Source organism: Egretta garzetta, unplaced genomic scaffold, assembly GCF_000687185.1.
Source record: "Egretta garzetta isolate BGI_Z169 unplaced genomic scaffold, ASM68718v1 scaffold69, whole genome shotgun sequence".
In the NCBI taxonomy this organism is placed as follows: Eukaryota; Metazoa; Chordata; class Aves; order Pelecaniformes; family Ardeidae; genus Egretta; species Egretta garzetta.
The window spans coordinates 2,327,856-2,342,865 of record NW_009260790.1 but is presented as its reverse complement, the minus strand read 5'-3'; the positions used below and the strand labels follow the sequence as shown (position 1 = coordinate 2,342,865).

General features: G+C 57.4%; 2 protein-coding genes across 2 annotated transcripts in view; both read right to left on the bottom strand.

Moving 5' to 3' along the window:
- The window catches only part of EFHD2 (EF-hand domain family member D2), an 8,547-nt gene extending 6,875 nt beyond the window's left edge, over positions 1-1,672 (bottom strand). The window contains exons 1-3 of the mRNA XM_035901858.1: positions 1,624-1,672; positions 1,186-1,265; positions 607-791 (exon numbers count right to left, since the gene is read on the bottom strand). Coding sequence (XP_035757751.1) covers positions 607-791; positions 1,186-1,265; positions 1,624-1,672 — 314 coding nt within the window. The remainder of the gene's footprint in view (positions 1-606; positions 792-1,185; positions 1,266-1,623) is intronic.
- Positions 1,673-1,796: 124 nt separating this feature from the next.
- Positions 1,797-15,010, bottom strand: part of FHAD1 (forkhead associated phosphopeptide binding domain 1) — a 28,959-nt gene continuing 15,745 nt past the window's right edge. The window contains exons 13-29 of the mRNA XM_035901856.1: positions 14,553-14,705; positions 13,977-14,172; positions 12,503-12,573; positions 12,066-12,203; positions 11,069-11,176; positions 10,764-10,853; positions 10,300-10,525; positions 9,696-9,777; positions 9,138-9,253; positions 8,165-8,324; positions 7,729-7,837; positions 6,474-6,609; positions 5,490-5,617; positions 5,070-5,165; positions 3,854-4,074; positions 2,684-2,849; positions 1,797-1,823 (exon numbers count right to left, since the gene is read on the bottom strand). Coding sequence (XP_035757749.1) covers positions 1,797-1,823; positions 2,684-2,849; positions 3,854-4,074; positions 5,070-5,165; positions 5,490-5,617; positions 6,474-6,609; positions 7,729-7,837; positions 8,165-8,324; positions 9,138-9,253; positions 9,696-9,777; positions 10,300-10,525; positions 10,764-10,853; positions 11,069-11,176; positions 12,066-12,203; positions 12,503-12,573; positions 13,977-14,172; positions 14,553-14,705 — 2,223 coding nt within the window. The remainder of the gene's footprint in view (positions 1,824-2,683; positions 2,850-3,853; positions 4,075-5,069; positions 5,166-5,489; positions 5,618-6,473; positions 6,610-7,728; positions 7,838-8,164; positions 8,325-9,137; positions 9,254-9,695; positions 9,778-10,299; positions 10,526-10,763; positions 10,854-11,068; positions 11,177-12,065; positions 12,204-12,502; positions 12,574-13,976; positions 14,173-14,552; positions 14,706-15,010) is intronic.

Here is a 15,010-nt window from a genome sequence, read left to right as displayed (position 1 = left end):
GGTCAGGCATCCAGCCCGAACCCCCGGATAAACCCGCCAAGGGGCCCCCGGCACGCTGTTCCCCTTAGGCGGGGCTACCTCGCCCCAAAAGCAGCCCGGGGCAGCACGCAGGTGGAAGCCCACGGCACATCTAGGGGGAAAACCCGGCTGCGACCATAACCAGCGCCCTGCAGCACAGCCGCTCCCCGCACTGTCCCCACCAGAAATTAGGCCTTGGACATCGCGCGCCCCTGGGTGCCCGGCAGCCCCGGGGAGGCTCTGCCTGCCTGCACGCCACGGCCCCTCTGTGCTGCTTTTAGACCCTTTTCCTCCTACTAACACCCCCCCGCAAAACCCCCCGAGGCTTTGCTCGCACCCACATTACCCCCGGCTGAAGAGATCCGCGGGGGACTCGGCCCAGACCGCTCCGAGCGATACCAAGGCAGAGCGGCTGCAGGGGCGACAGGCGCGGGAGATGCCTGTTCCCCGCAGAGACACCCGCCTCCCCAAAAAGCCGCTGCTCCCCAGAAACCAGGCCCTGCTCTCACCCTTGCTAACAGAGACAGGACCACACCTGATGGCACCCACGGGTGGGTGAGCCCATGCCATTGCCCCATCCCAACTGACCGGGACTTTGCTCTCGTCACCCCGGGCTCCTTCTCGCGCTGCTGCTGTAACACACCGGCGCAGCTCCTCTTCCTCCTTTCCCGGCATGGCGGCTCGCCACGGCTCCGGGCAATGCTGCGCTCTGGCGTTCCAGGGGTGCTGCGTCTCCATACTGCCTCGTGCCTTATGCTCCAACTCCCCCATGACTGCACGGGGACCAGAGGACACGAGACTTGTGATTCAAGCCATGCAGGTTCTGTGTGCTCCAGGCCACCTCAGCAGGGACAGGACAGACCCCACATAATGGACTTCACATGTACACTGCATACACTGGCCTGTATTCGCACATACGTATATATACGCACACATCGGGCTGTATGCACACCACCTTTTCTATTGCCATGAATGCCACCATGCTGTATGGGACGCGTATGGTGGGAAAGCAAGGTCTTGCATGCCGTACAGTCACACCAGCACGCCTAAGGAGCTACAGGCTCCCAACAGCCTCGTACCCTGCCCAACGTCAGAGTCCACGGTGCAATGACCCATTCCTACTGCAGACCTTTGTCTACCAAAGGCCCAAGCCGTGCCTTCTCCTACGTGCTTCCCATCTGGGTGGCTTCTACCGTGTGCTCTTTGGCCTTCAGCTTTCCCAAGCAGGATGGCTTCCTGGCTCCAGGCTGCAGAAGAGAGACACATTGAACGACACGCTCGCCCGCAAGAGCTTGGCATGGCCCTCACACCTCCTGTGGGATGCGCATGACCTTCCCTTCTCCCTCACCCTGCGTGGCCCAAACCTGAGCCCAACTTCTTGGGGTGACCAGGCACACTGCAAAATCCCGGGTCCCTGACAGCGGGAGCTGGCTGTTGCATGAAATGCAGGAGTGGGGTATCGCACCGAGCTCCCGGCTTGTTGCCTGCTGTCTGCCCCACTGCTGCTGCAGAAGGGCACAGCCACCGTGGTACTTGACAGCCAAAACACGTCCCCAGACCCACCCCATGTTCCAGCTGATCACAAAAGCTACATAAGTGCGTTACACAGGGCTCTCAGTTTCTGTCGAGACTCCACGCTGGGCTCCTTGGCCATTCCGGCTGCAGCAAGCGCACCATGGAGGTGCCCCATGCAAGAGAGGCATCCCCCAAGCCAACAACGCTCTTGCCACTTCCAGCCCCCTGATGCCCTGGGGGTCTCTCACCACAAGCCCTGCTCTTCATTGCCACGCCTCCTGAGTGGGCATCTTGGAGAGAGCAAAATCATGCGCCTGTGCCCACAAGGGGAGACGCTCTCTCTGTCAGTGGCCAGCTCGCTTGCCTCACCTCTGTCGCGCGTGCAACTGAGTGAGCGGAGGGCGTCATCCAGTGTTTCACCACCCTCATTGTAAAGAATTGCTTCCTTATATCTAGTCTAAACCTACCCTGTTTTAGTTTAAATCCATCCCCCCTTGTCCTGACACAGCTGGCCCTACTAAAAAGATTTTCCCCATCTTTCCTATAGGCCCCCTTTAGGTACTGAAAGGCCATAATTAGGTCTCCCTGCAGCCTTCTTTTCTCCAGGCTGAACATCCCCATCAGCCTGTCCTCATAGGAGAGGTGCTCCAGCCCTCGGATCATTTTAGTAGCCCTCCTCTGGCCCCGCTCCAACAGTTCCATGTCCTTCTTGTGCTGAGGGCTCCAGAGCTGGATGCAGTACTCTAGGTGAGGTCTCACCAGAGCAGAATCACCTCCCTTGACCTGCTGGCCACGCTTCTCCTGATGCAGCCCAGCTTCCCCACTCTGCCTCCCGGAGGAGGGCACAGCCTGGAGGCTCCTTTGCCTCATCCTCCGCAAGGCTCTGGATAATACCAGGAGTCACCTGCCTTCTACCTGCAGGACTTGCCTGGGGCATCTTACCAAGGGTGGAGTGCTCCTCCGGCTGTGCCGTGCATCCCTTGTGCCTTCCCCTACCATGGGGGCACACACAGCTTGCAGCACCTCGCTCAGCTCGGAGGTGCTTGCTGACCACCGTGACCTGCCTTTGAATGCTTGGGCACGGGGACGTTTGGCTCCCGGGGCTCCCTGTGTCTTCATGGGTCTTGCTCGCCTGCTCCTGCATTCTCACCTTGTGCAGTTTGGCTGCTCGCAGCAGCCTCTTCTCCTGGCTCAGCTGGAGCTGTGTCCTCTCCAGAGCCTCTTTCAGCAGAGCCTTCTCTTCTGCCTCCCTGTATGCTTCATCTTCTAGCTTGGACATCTCCGCCTGGCACCTTCGTAGGGATGCTTGGTTCAGCCTGGGTGAAACAGGAGCGGGGGCATCTGTCAGCCCCATCGACCCCTTCAACCCCCTGCTGGGCTCTGCCTGGGAGATACAGCTTTTGGGCAACACCCTATGGCACTTGCGTCCCTCCTAGGACCCCCCACACCACAGGGTGACACACAAGGACATCAGAGTGGCTACCGCCTTGCCAGGACCGTCTTTTAGCAAGCGCTTTCCCTGCTCCTGTTCTCTACACTGTGGGACAACCCCCTCTCCTCCTGCCTTTGCTGAGCCCAAGATGCCACCTCTTCGAGGCTTCCCCCACCTCACCCCCCAGCCATCCCATCCCACCCCACCCAATGGTGGCGATGGCTGCGGTCCCTTCTGTTCTGCGTACAAGCCTGGAGAGGGACTCTGAGAGACTGCATCAGCACCGCTGGCTTGGAGATTGCGATCTCCCCTCTCTCGCCTGCTTAGCCAACGGCGGCAAGTTTACGCCAGCCCAGAAATATCTTTCTACACCGCTTTTTTCCGGTGCTGTGGCCAGAAAGACTTCTGCCTTTGTGCAGCGAGCAGTAGCAGGGCTTGCACAAGTGTGCCCATGGCTTCCTCTGCACTCCCTAACGCTTCCCCTTGCACAGCAGCTCATGGGGCCGGAGCATCACCTCTGCTCTGGACAGCCCTTCCCTTCAGCTCCTTGCCTTGGCCCTGCTGACACCGCCCCCCCTCCACCGCAGCTGATGCCACCGCTGTCACAGGGTCCGGCCGCCCCTCACTGGGGAGCCCACCAAGGTTTCCCTGACCCTGACGCTGCTCAACTGCGTAAGGCTCTGCAAAGCACCGCTGCAGAGAAACGAGAGGTTGTTTCTCCATTTCCTCTGATGCTTTTTTGTTATACCAGGGCCACACCACGACCGGTGCCAGGCAGAAGCACAGCCCAGCACGGGGACGTACCGCTCCTTTCCCCATCACTTTGCATCCCAGGACGCGGTCTCACTCGGACCCGCAGGCAGCAATGGCCACCTTGCCTCTCGGTACCTGAGCTGTTCCACGCTGGCCTCGTAATCTTTCAGCATCTCTTCTTTTCTTTCCAGGCGGCTCTTGAGGCTCCTGATCTTATCGTACAGCAGCTCCAGGTCCTTCCGTCTCCGCAGTGCTGCTTTTTCCCTCTCCTCCCGAGGAAGGTGCCTCAGCGACCGCATTTCTGACAGCTCATCCACCTTCATCAGGCCTCCCAGAGCACCAATTACGTCAAGGTACTGTAGGAAGCATCAGGAATGCATTATTTACTAAACCCGCCATCTCCTCTACCACATACCATCGCGACGCTCAGCCATCTGCTTTCACTCTGCTCTACTGGGGGGATGAAAGCGGCGTGAGGAGACGGCCGCACGCCTTCCCCTTCCCATCGCTTCCACCCATGCTTTCCCTGGGTGAGCTTTTCAGAGCGCTCCTCAAAATATGGCTGGCTGTGGTTCATTCGTGCCTTTGGGCTGCACACGTGGAGGCACTCGGAGAGGTGACATTGTGTGTCCCGGCTCTGGGCCAGCCCCTTCCACACCTGCCCTTCAATTCCCAGCCCCGCGACTCTTTGGGCTGGTTGGATTTTGCTGTTTTCAGGAGGACCCATTTTCCCCTGCTGGATGTTTTTCCTGCCCTTTTCGGAAGGAGGAGACCCACTTTCACAACCCGCCCGCTGTGCTACCAACAGACACCTCCCTCCGGCAGCCACCTCCATTGCTCCGCAGCCTCTTGCCCATCATAGATTCATTTAGGTTGGTAAAGACCTCTAAGCTCATCAAGCCCAACCGTTCCCCTAACCCTGCCATCCCACCACTAAACCCTGGCCCTAAGCACCTCGTCTGCCCGGCTTTTAAATATCCCGGGGATGGGGCCTCAACCCCTCCCCTGGGCAGCCCCTTCCAGTGCTTGCCAATCACATAGCAAGCGCAGAAGTTGGTGAAGGTCTCTGTCCTCACTGACCCTACCTCTCCTTGCGGATCAGCCCTGACTGCCCAAGGGAACACCCCTAAAGACCTTCAGTGGGAAGGGGAGAAGGATGCGCCATTGCAGATTCTGGGGTCCCGAGACGTCCCGGCAGATGCCGAGTGCGCCCTGGATCCCGCAACACGCGGCTCATCCTCAATCATGTTCCTGCTCAGCCCTAATGCCAATCACTTCTGTGACATGTTCAAAATTGACCTCCCCTCTACTAGCACTAGGTACTATTTTAACGGGTCTATCGCTGATGTACCATCTCCTCGCCGAGGTCCATTGCGTCGGCCATCTCTGAGTTCACTGCCCCATCAGTGGCCCCGGGCAAGCCCCCGTTCAGAACATGGCCAGGAACCTGCGCAGACAAGGAAAGACCAATGGAGCCCACAGATCACCTGGCTTTGGCTTGAGCTGCCTCGAGCCTGCCTTCTGCTGCACGGGAACGCCACCCTGGCAACGCCGTGGTCCAGAGCCTCCCTCCCCAGCCAGCCTGTGGCACCCCTGCAAGCAGCGCCTTCCATTAGGCTGCACCTTGCACGCTGCCAGACCTTACACCTCCCTCCCTCCCTCTCCCCGCAGCGTTTCAGTTGTTCTATCTGAATGCCTATTTCTCCCTGTTCCATGGAATACTTTTCCAAAGAAGCCACGAGCACCACAGACCGCAAAACTGCCTTCTTACCTTGCTGGCCTTCAGTTTGGCTCCTGACACGGGTGCAGGATCCTTCTCAAGACTTCTCTTCTGGACTATTTTCTCTGGTAGGTCTTTCACCAGGACTACCAGCGGCTCTGAACCTTCGTTCACAACAGCTGGAGGCAAATGAACACCCAGCATGTTGTCACCCTCTCCGTGAGACATGCTGTGGCTTCACACCACAGACACTTTGAGGCTCGCCAGGTTGCCCCTTATGGAGGCCGTGCATGGAGAGGCGCACAGGCTGTGGAGTTAAGCCTGCCCCAGCCTGCCCTGCAGACAGATCGCTATCCGAGGGTTATCCGAGCTTTTGGGCATTGCCTTCCCTGCATAAATAGGATGCAAACCCGCTTTTCCAGGTGGCTGTTAAGAGACTGCACCTCAAACTGCTCCTCTGCTTGTAGCTGCTAGCAGAGGGGGCATTGCTTTTCCATCCTGCTCTTGATACAGGGATATACGCGATGGAAAAGGACCAAAAGAGACTGAGTTAGGGCAAGCAGAGGATTCTCACAGCCTATGGTACTTGCAAGGCTTTGCAAGACCACAGCACCCAAGGCTTGGTTCCTTGACGAGAGCAGCACGTGGGAGCGATCGTGCAGAGCCGGGTGCGTGCTCGCTTCTGGCTCTGACTGCACGGCAGCTACGGCTGCAAACCCCTTGGCCTCTCTTTGCTGGCTCCTGCAAATGCCGCCTCCTCTCACCCATACCCTTACCACCACTCGATACCTGCGAATAACACCAAGTGTCTTCCTAAAGCCCGCAGCCACGCCGCGGCTGCCTCAGAGGAGTTTTCCTAGCACCTGCACGGGTTACCATGCCTGCACACGAGAGCTGACTTGGCCAGGGAGAAGCCCAAGCCCCCGGCACAGCCCGTTGTGCCTTCCCCAGCGTTACGTGCTCCACCAGCACAGACCCCGGGGCCTGCCAAAGGCACACGGGCAATCTCCCCTTCCTAGCGACAGCCACGCTTACCTGAGGGCCGCCTCTTCTCCAGCATCTTTATTTGCTCCCGGAGCTCAGCTAAGCCTTCCTTCTGGCGCTGGATCGTTTCCTCGTGCCTGAGGCCTCGGCATTTCGCCCCGAGCGTGGCCAAGTCCAACGCTGGCTCCTGGAAGAAGCAACTCCACCAGTTCTCGCCCAGACTGCACCCGGCTCAACGCGAGCTCAGCCTAAGCCTGGCTTATGCACGGCCTTGCTGAAAGACACTGGTCGCTTGGCACGTGGCAAGAGCAAAGCCCGTGGAGTACCTCACCCTACGCCCTCTCCATGGATTCGTGGGATAGAATGGCAGAGAGGACATCAGCCCTGCAAATGCTCCAGAGGGCTGGGAGAGGGATGGCACACGGCTCCGAACCTCCACATCCACAATTTGCTCTTGCACTTTGGGCTATTGCAGAGCATTTGCTGTTTCCTACGCACAAGTACTGATACGCTTTGAGGCCTGCATTTGCACGCGATCTCCCCCGTTATCCTCTTTGCAACTACACCCGCGTTTCCCCCTTTCAGCCCATCCAGCGTGCTGCATTATGGCGAAGAGCCAAGAATCTGGGACGGGGCAGGCCCATCGTCGTGCCCTGCACACAGCTACTGTTGGCCACAAACTGCCCGCTTGGGTCTGTCTGCCGTTGCCCCGCGGCACCGCTTGGTGAGATGCGGTTTGCTCCTGAACCACGGCTTTGGCTGGCCTGCGCCTCCAGCACTTCCCCTCCCCTCAGTGCGGAACGGGACGGGGGCGATGCCTCCCGCTCGTCATCTGGCTGTGAGTCACCACTTGCCCCCCCCGCCTCGCCGTCTGCCGCTGTGGTGGTACGGGATGTACGATTCCTACAGTCCCTCCATCTGCTGCTGCAACCACCTTTGAGTTCTTCCCATTTCTAGCATCGGGCACGTCACTGAGGAATTCAGCACAGGAGGCCAAGGAGTGTCTCTTCCCGTCCTGTGCAACACGCTACCCCGAATCCTGCACATTCTACCCTGTAACTGCTGCTGTGTCACCAACACAGCCAGCATCTACGGCTGAGCGAGGCTGGGAAAAGGAGGGAACGCTTTGCAGATCCTTTCGGTACGCCGCTATCCCCTCTAACTGGCAATTATCGCAGCCATTAGCACACACAACACTTAGCGGGTCCAACGTGCTGTAAGGTCTCACCTCAGTGCCGAGAAACACCGTGTGTGTGATCGATACGCTTGGCAAACCCAGACGCCAGCAGCCTCCGGGCAGACTCACCCTCTCGGAGGCTTCACCCGCCTGCGCTGGTGTCCCAGGAGCATCCTCCGGCTTTTCCACCCTTTCTCGGGAGGCACCCTCTGGCGCCTGGCAGTGGGCTTGGGCTTGCCTGTGCCAAGAGACAAGACCACTTGTGGGACACCACGACCGATGAAGGTCACCCAAACAGCTTGTGGAGAGCAGCACCCTGGGCACCCACCAATGACTACCACAGCGTGGGCGGCCACATTCTCTCAGTTACAAGTGACTTAGCGACACGTCCACTGCCATGAGCTCCAGCAAACCCCCGTGTTGGTAATGGGGCACTTCCACAGAGACAATGCTGCTGAGCTCAATTCCGACACTCTCAAAGTTGCCTTTTGCTCCCTAAATGCCATCAGCTGCTGAGAATCTACAGAGCAGCTTCTGCAAAGCCTCAGGTCACGGCAGTGTGTACCTTAACTCTTCAGCTGCTGCTTTCAGGGCTCGATCCTTCTCCTCCGCGAGGCTGGACACCTGGGATAGCTTCTCCCTGAGCAGGTTCAGTTCCTGCTCTTGGCATTTCACCTGGCTTCGTTTCCGCTCCAGTTCCACCTTCTGCTCCTCGCTCAGTTCCCCTAGGCACATGGCAGCTTCGTGGGTTCCTGGCTGTTTTCATCGCCCAGCCCTGGGGGATCCGCAGTTCTCAGACGCATCCCCTTTTCCCAGTGCACCCACGTGGGGGCCATCAGCAATAACAGAGCTTGTCCCCACAGCCCCTCGCCCTGCCCTCCATGGCAGCCCTTGCATCCTGGGCCATGCCAACAGACCTTGCTTTACAAAACCTCAGCACAAAACCAGTCTCTTTGTGTGGGCAGGCACCAAACTAACCACTCGCTATGGCTATTTTCCTTCATTTTGGAGCGGAATGGGGTCGCCATCACATCCCGGCTTCCAGACTTCTACCTTCCCACCTTCCTCGTAGGCACTCTCCCTACTTCTGCACTGCACAGGCAGCGAGAGCAAGCCACGCATCCCGCTGTTTCCAGGCTCAGGCTCCCCAAAACCCGGCCCTGCCCACTGAGGCTTCCAGGCAGGGCTCTCCCAGGCTACTGACTTAGGATACCTTAGGCTCAAAGAAGCCCACCAGTGGAATTTTGAGCAGGATGGACTCAGCTTTGTCCACCCAGTCTCCACCCAGGTACCCTCACTCACCATCCCTGCTGGCACTTAGCTAAGGACAAGGCCAAATTCCCAAACCCATTCCATACCATAGGAATTCCATACTCAAAGGGAACCGGCCACCTACTTTGCCCCGTGCAGGCCAACAGCATTGCTTTAGGACGTTGACATCTATTTCCCATTCTTGGCATGTGCCCACTGGTACCTACCCTCGTCACTGCTTGGAAGAGGGATGGGAAGACGGAAACCACGCAGTATGCTTCACCCACCTCTCATGTCTGACATCGTGGCTCGGATTTGGGCGAGCTCTCTGCTTAGTCCGGCGATGATAGCCTCCTTGGACAGGAGCACACTCTGCGCCGCTGCCAGCTCCTCCCTCAATTTCCTGAGAAAGATAATTGCAAATCTCATGGTGCGTTTGGAAGACCCATTTCACAGGGCCTGCGCACGCCTTCCTGAGAGGCACCTCATGATTAATACACTCATATTGATGTCCGTTAATAACATACATGTTACTTTCTAAACCACCTTTCATCCCTCCAGTTTCACGTCCATGGCACTGGGCCTTGCCAGCTCACCCTCTCTTACCTGGAGCTGTCTGGACGGGACAGCAGCTCACTCACATGCTCTTCGGCATCGCTTTGATGCTATTATGCACTTACGACTGTCTCAGCCTAGCAAAAGGACTCTTTTCATCACCATCATGGACAAAATCAATCTCAGGACAAGTTGCAGTCAGCTCCTGCGTCTTCCTCAATCTCTCCTAGCGATATCTGCTCTTCTCCCAGCCCCTCCGAACAAGACCACCAGCAGCAAGCGCCGCTTACCTCAGACAACTGTGCGACTCTGCAGCAGGAGACACCTCCAGCCAAGCTCCCGGTGTTGCCTTGTGGCCATCATCCCGAGACCCTACAAAATACAACAACAACAAAGGCCAATCACTTCTTTGTAATGCACATACATTTGGCCTGCTTGCTTCTGCTACGTGTAACCTTTCCTTCACGACAACTTGGAAGGCCCAGGACCATCTTTTTTGGAACCCCACGCCTTCTAGGGCCTAGTTCCAACAGTGTTTAGACAGTTCCTTACATCCTTCCTTGCACAGGATCACTTATGCCCAGGTGCAGCCCCAAGTGCCCCAGCCTCGTCGCTTTAAAGAGCAAAGAGCCCTTCTCCAGTGGGAAAGCCCTGCCTGTGACTGGGGCACGTTACCAACAGTCCCCAAAGCCACCCAACAATCTAGTGCAACGCCCTGTGAAACAGCTTCTTTGGGGACACGTGGAGCTCCTCCCGCAGGCAGGCAAACCTCAAACCAGCATCTTACATGATGCCTCCCGTAACAGCAAATGCACTACTCCGCATTTCTGTATATATTAGATATGCACAGAATAGGTTCCCAGTCCGGACTCATCCCATGCAACCCTTAGCTACCTTCCATTTTTTCCACCAGCACTGCATTTTCCTCCTCCAGCATCTTCTGCTGCTGCTTGGCCTCCAGCAAGCTCCCCTCCAAAGCCACAATCGTCAGAGAATGCTGCTTGCTTTGCTCCTTATATTCCACTATTTCTTGCTGCAGTTTCTGCCTCTGCAATTCATTCTCCTCCTGCACGGTTTGGAGCTGCTCGTCTTGCGTGAGTACCCGCTGCTGTAATACCACCTAGGAAACAAGGTGGAAGCATTGGTTGGAAGCATTGGATGCATTTTCCTTTAGGATCCCAATCAGCGTTGTCTCTCCTGGCTAGCAGTTGGAGGGACAGAGGGAAAGGGAAGGATTTTAGGAAGGGAGGAGGCTGCAGCGCCCTTCTCCCCCATCAGCAGGGACCGGGGAAGCTGCCTTCACCAAAACCACATCTACACCATGTCCTCTGCCTGCAGACAAGGGTTGAGGCAACTACCTCTCGCGCTGCGGCTTCCTCCAGCTCGTGCATAGCTTCTCGCAGTTTGCAGTCTGTAACCTCCTGCTCCCGTGACTTCCTTGCTATTGCCTACATGAGGAAAGCAGCAGTAATCAAGTTAACAAGCTTGCAAGAATCCACCTTTCCCTCCACAGATACACATCTACTTGCGTTTGGAGGGGAAAACCCACCCACATTCCACTGATGGCCCCTGACCACATGGACCTCCCCGTGACAGAGAACCTTTGGATTTTGTTACCCCAAGCGTGAGCAGTTATGCTTCACCTCCCATGCGTGCCACTGACCTCAGTCATGCTTTGCAGGCGGCTCTCCAGGTCTTGGATCTTCTTCCTTCCTTCCTCCACAGATCGCTCACACTTGTCCTTCTCCTCGGCAACAGCGCTCTCCAGAATCTGAGAATTGACAGTCCACAGACTCAGTACCAAACAAAATCAAACCATTAAGCCAAAACACCTCAACTCCAAGGAGGAAAGCAACTGGAAGTGTCCCTGCTCTGGAGCGGAGGCACGTTATGGGAGAACCTTGGCAGGACACGAGGTGACTCAGTGAGGGAGGGGACCAGAGCGCCTGGGGAAAGGCACAGCTGAGAGACCAAGGAGGAGCCGCTGGGCTGCTCCCCGCCTGCCTCCTAGGAAAACTCGGTGCTGGGAAACAAACATTCCCAAAGCGACAGAGGCAGAAGCCACTACAAACAGTCTCATGAGACCACCATGATATGCTGTCCCTGTCACAACATACAGACACAGTACAACACCAATTCCCACCTTTACTAAGACCATGTCCCACGCCAGCACCATCGGCTCAATGACCCGGCCATCCCCAGGACTAAAGGCGGCCCGGCGAGAACCAGCCAGGCCACCCCCCCACCCCCCGCTCCCCAGGGGTTATACTTCTCCAGCCAAAACCCACCTAAAAGGAGCTCAGGGGGGTCAGGGAGGGAGAACAAGGCTTGCACGGAAGCCTATCCATGCTTGCGTTCCATTTACTACAGGCAACGCACTGGCTTCCTAAGCTCACGCATGGGGTGATGCTCCTTGCTTTCCGCTTCCCCCAGGGATGGACCGGCAGCAGCCATTACCCAGGCACCTCCCACTTCCACCCTGGATACTTTGGGGAGTTGCCCACATCAATACAGGAGGATATCCAAAACCCAGGCTGTTAGGACTGCACCTAGACAGTTCGGGGCTAGAGACTTCTTCCTCTCACTAGGCAATACCATTACAGACACCTATTTTCACTGTACAACAGTCATTTCCTTAAAAAACAACCATGCCACCGTACCTCTTTGTTCTCCTTGTCCTTTTCCAGTATAATGTGCTGGATTTTTATCTGCAGGTCTTGCTCGTGTTTCGCTTCCAGCTCCTTCACGCGCTCCTGCAGCAAAGCTGCCTGCGACTCCCGGACCCTCTCCAATTCAGCCTACGGGGAACCAGCAGGTACCGGGGTGTTAAAGGAAGCACGATGGCAGCAGGGCAAGAAATCAGCATCCTGTATACACCCACTAATGAACAATTCGAGGGTACCCTCCGTCCTTGCCACGTGAGGGACACGGACACTGACACGCTGACGGTGAGCTCCATCTTCTCCATTCCCCTGCATTTACTGCAGAGCCAGGGACCTCTGCTACCATACGTTCCCCATCTGGGTCCCCCACTGGCTCCCTTAGGATGCCCATCGTGTTTACCGATAAAGATCCCCAATCCACGCAGTTTCTGTACCTGTAGCATCCGATTCCTCTGTGCCATTTCCTGACTGTTTTCCAGCCATCTCCCGAGAGCAGCCAACAACCCTGCGAAAGCCAGCAGGGCCTCGCTGTGCGGGGCACGCATGCAGCCCACGTACGCCACCCGCGGCATCCTCAGAGCCCTGGCGACGCCGCTTGCCCCCTTGCAAAACTTGCTTTGGCCACCGCTGGCCTTCAGCTCTGGCCTTTGCCCCCCTCCTCACCTGATGGTGGGGGTCCATGCTCCTCCACAGGTAGCGGGGAGGAGAAGGGACCACCACCAACTTCCTGCACCAGTCCCTCTCCCCGCCCTTGTTGGGGTACCCAGAAATCACACTCAATGTGGGCTTCCCTCCCGGGCTGGGGCTGCGGGTGTGCCAGCGTCGGCGAAGAAGAGACTCCTGGGCAACAGTTCTGCCTTGCGCCCTGGCACCTCGCTAGCCTGGAGACCCTCATTAGCCTCTGGCTATGGGATTCAGGCTTAGAGATCCCCTCGGAAAGGCTCCTAGGCGCTGGCTGAGGGTCTCCCCTCCGCACTTACTGGAACTGCGGCACATTCCCACCCCCAGGAGATCGCTGCTATGGCTGAGACATCGCTGGAAGGGAGCTTGACTGCGCACACCACCCAGCTGCCTGCTCCCACCAGCAGATTGGTTTTTTTTTTCCTTATCGCCCACTGTCACCCGTTTTGCTGCATCACCACATCTTCTCCAAGCCCGACAATTCTGCAAGAGCCCAGGACGGCTCGTTGCTACATGATCCTCCTGGTGCTATCATTACCCATCCTACCAACCCCAGGGGCCTTGCAGCTCCTCTTGCGCCCTCACCACTCCGCTCCACATCCCGCACCCCTGTGGAAGGCTTGGTGCTGCCATGAGAGCCGCGCTCCCCTTCCCACACTGCCATCAGAGCCATCGCTCCTCCGCCGTGACACTTGGCAGCATGCGATGCTTTGGCACAGACCTAACACTGCGTTTTCCACCCACTCTTGCCCCAAACTTGCTGCCTGGGCAAACTCCACACAGCAACTGCTCTGCCACTCTGCAGCAGAGGTGGCATCGGAAAGGGAGGACAAAGCAATTTGCAATCTTGAGGTTTGGATCTCAGCCTGCACCATGGCCACAGTCGTGGCCAAGGAACATTTCCTACGTGCCACCAAGGCAAAGCCCACTTTGACTGAGTAACCATGATGCCAGCAGATATCGCATCCCACAGACAAAGCCCCTGGAGCCCTACGGCTGGCACGGGCTATGCAGGGTGACTGGTGCCACAGAGGCAGGGAGTGAGGAGCACACACGCTGCCTGAGCAGGTTTCTTAGATGCCCAAACCGCCTGGGACTTGCACCAACGTGAGAGCCTGGCATTCCTAAAGCGGTGGCTCATGCTGGGCTTTCTTCTCTACGGCCGGCTTGCTAGGACATCCCCCCTGGAGCAGGTTTGTTCCCAGGGACACCCAGTGGGACACGGACCTTTTCCAGAGGCATGTGGGTCCATCCCTGAGCTGGCCAGAAGCTGCTCTGTGCCCTCCAGCCAGGACAGGGGGACACGTGCCATTTCTACCACTGCCGCCCTGATGTCCGAGATGGAGGGGTCCAGGCACGCTGCCTCCAGCCGCCCCAGCTCCCCTCGCAGGCTGTCACTGCTGCCAGAGCTCCTCAGGCAAGTCTGGAAAAAAAAACAGCCCATGAACATGCCAGCCTCCGCAGCTGGTGGGCTTCTGGGACTCGGCATTAACACAACATCTCCGAAAAAGTCCTGGGGACAACCACATGAACGCTTTGGCACGACACTGCACGGGTCGGCAGCTTTGCCGGGAGGGGCTCCTGGCAGGCCCAGGGGAGGATGCATCCCTGAGACACCTCCTATTTCTTTCCAACCTGCACTTCTGGGGGCTACGCTCGCTTCTCGCCGATCCGGAGAGCTGCGTGCTGGCTAGCACCAATGCACAAGCACCCCTTTTTTCCAACCTATCCTCCGGCCAAGAAAATGCCCTGTGCCACTTATCTCCTGGCTGCCAGTTGGCCATCAGTATCTAAGGGACTGACCTGGAGCTCCCGCAGGGATTTCTTGAACACCTCGACACTCACAGATGCCTCCTTTTCCTTCACGAGCCTGGAGCTCAATTCCTCCTGCAGAACCTTCTCTCTCTCCTGACTTTGCTGGTTCTCGTCAGAGATCTGCCTAACCTTCTCCACCACCTGGCAAAAGCACGCGGAGGAAGAGGAGAATAAGGCATTATATTAATACTCTTTTTCAGCTGAGGGACCACAGAGGGTCTCAGCCAGCAAAGACTGAGACTGGCTGCAAACTGGTAGCCACGTCAGCCTCATGGGGCTTCTCCCTGTTGCAGCCCACTGACACCATCCAAGTGTGGGGGGACAAGAAGGAGTGGGTTGTCTTCATGCCCCGGAGCAGCATCGTTAACCTGGGATGGCTGCGGCACGACTTGCAATCTGGAGAAGCCTGGATGCTACCAGCACCACGGTGCATGGAGCAGGCACCG